We start from the raw sequence: 1,460 nt of genomic DNA on the forward strand, positions 1-1,460 counted from the left end.
CTTTCCCAGCATCAGGCAATTCGACGAAGCCAAATTCCTCAACATCAAAATTAAAGTAAACAACATGAGTCTCAGTCGAAGGTGTACTCAATTTACCTCCAATCCAATATGTGGCCCCTTGAAGGAAAACATAGGCTCTTCGACGTAACAAAAAATATAATTCAACTGGGAAATTCGTGGTATTAATGTTCTTAAGCCTCCAACTGTGATCATTGACGGAATAAACAACAACAGACTACGTGTTGGAGTTGGAGTTGGAGTTGGACCCCTTATAATCGACATCGCTAGTGTTGAATTCAACCACCTTCTAATCATTACTAGAAGCGGCAAATCCAACAAGATGGTTACCATATTTCCGTTCATAAAGAGGGGCTTTCGTACTATTCCAAGGATTCGGGGGAAGTATTAACGATTTTCTAGTACAAGGGTTCCACAATCTGAGCCTTGTATTGTCATCATCAAATACTCTCTGACACCATAACATCAACCCTTTACAACCTCCAACATATTCGTAACAAGTGAGACTTGTATACAGATTATCAACATATATCTCAAAACTGTAATTATAAAGTAGACCGAACTTGCATCCTCTATCATTAACATTAGCAGGGTCGACATCTTCTATGGTTAATACAAGAGTTTTGTCGTGATTGTTGTTGTAACATTCAACATGTTTAGACGTGAAATTTGGGGAATCAATTAAAGAACACCATATTTTGCACACACACCTGAATCGTAAAAGGCTTTTCACCGGCAGCCTCGTCATAATTTCCGTCCATAACTCCATTGGTAAATACTTGTCATCTGCGAAATTCATCTCTCTTTTTATTCAAAGTAAAATTGTAAAATTCAATTAGGGAATTGGTGTTTATCAGAACAGAATCAGGGTATTGGTTAATTTATAAGCTTCGAATTGGTTGAATACAAATTTGTATAGGTTTGCACTTTGCAGGGAGATTTTTTTTTTTTTTTTTTTTTTTTTTTTTAATAATACAATAATCAGGGAGTACAAAAAATAGAGAACGAGAAATAAATATTATAGGCGGTTGTGAGTTTCTTGTATAGTGCTTCTACTTTCCTAATATTCGTAAGTCATAGGAGTAACAAAATTTGCAAGGAGTATTGTTACTATTGTACAAGTAAAATATATCTTAAAATAATCAAAAGTTATTCTTTTAAAAATAAAAGTTACGTATTTTGTATTGATAGAGTTGTTTTAATTTATTTAAAAGGATACAAATCAAATTTTCTGTCAAAAAATTATCCTATATCTAGTTTACATTAAAAGAGAAAATTTAAGATATTATTTGTTAAATAATAAAGTGGCACGAAACTAAATATGCAATATATGAAATTGTGAGAGAAGACAAACTTGAATGCTGATCTCGAACATATTAAAATTATACTGAGTACTACATATACAACTATCATAATCTTTAGAGTGAAGAAAAGAAAAAATA

At 32.3% G+C, this 1,460-nt stretch overlaps 1 protein-coding gene across 1 annotated transcript; it reads right to left on the minus strand.

The window, feature by feature from the left end:
• Positions 1-307: 307 nt before the first annotated feature.
• Positions 308-766, minus strand: LOC145590734 (F-box/kelch-repeat protein At3g23880-like). The gene has a single exon (XM_081647137.1). The coding sequence runs from the start codon at positions 764-766 to the stop codon at positions 308-310; it is 459 nt and encodes a 152-aa protein (XP_081503263.1).
• Between the last annotated feature and the right edge of the window lie 694 nt (positions 767-1,460).

Source organism: Chenopodium album, chromosome 18 (genome assembly GCF_948465745.1).
Source record: "Chenopodium album chromosome 18, dcCheAlbu1.1, whole genome shotgun sequence".
Lineage (NCBI taxonomy): Eukaryota > Viridiplantae > Streptophyta > Magnoliopsida > Caryophyllales > Amaranthaceae > Chenopodium > Chenopodium album.

Coding starts and splice junctions, on each gene's coding strand:
- LOC145590734 (XM_081647137.1), bottom strand. CDS start 766: ATGACGAGGCTGCCGGTGAAAAGCCTTTTACGATTCAGGTGTGTGTGC.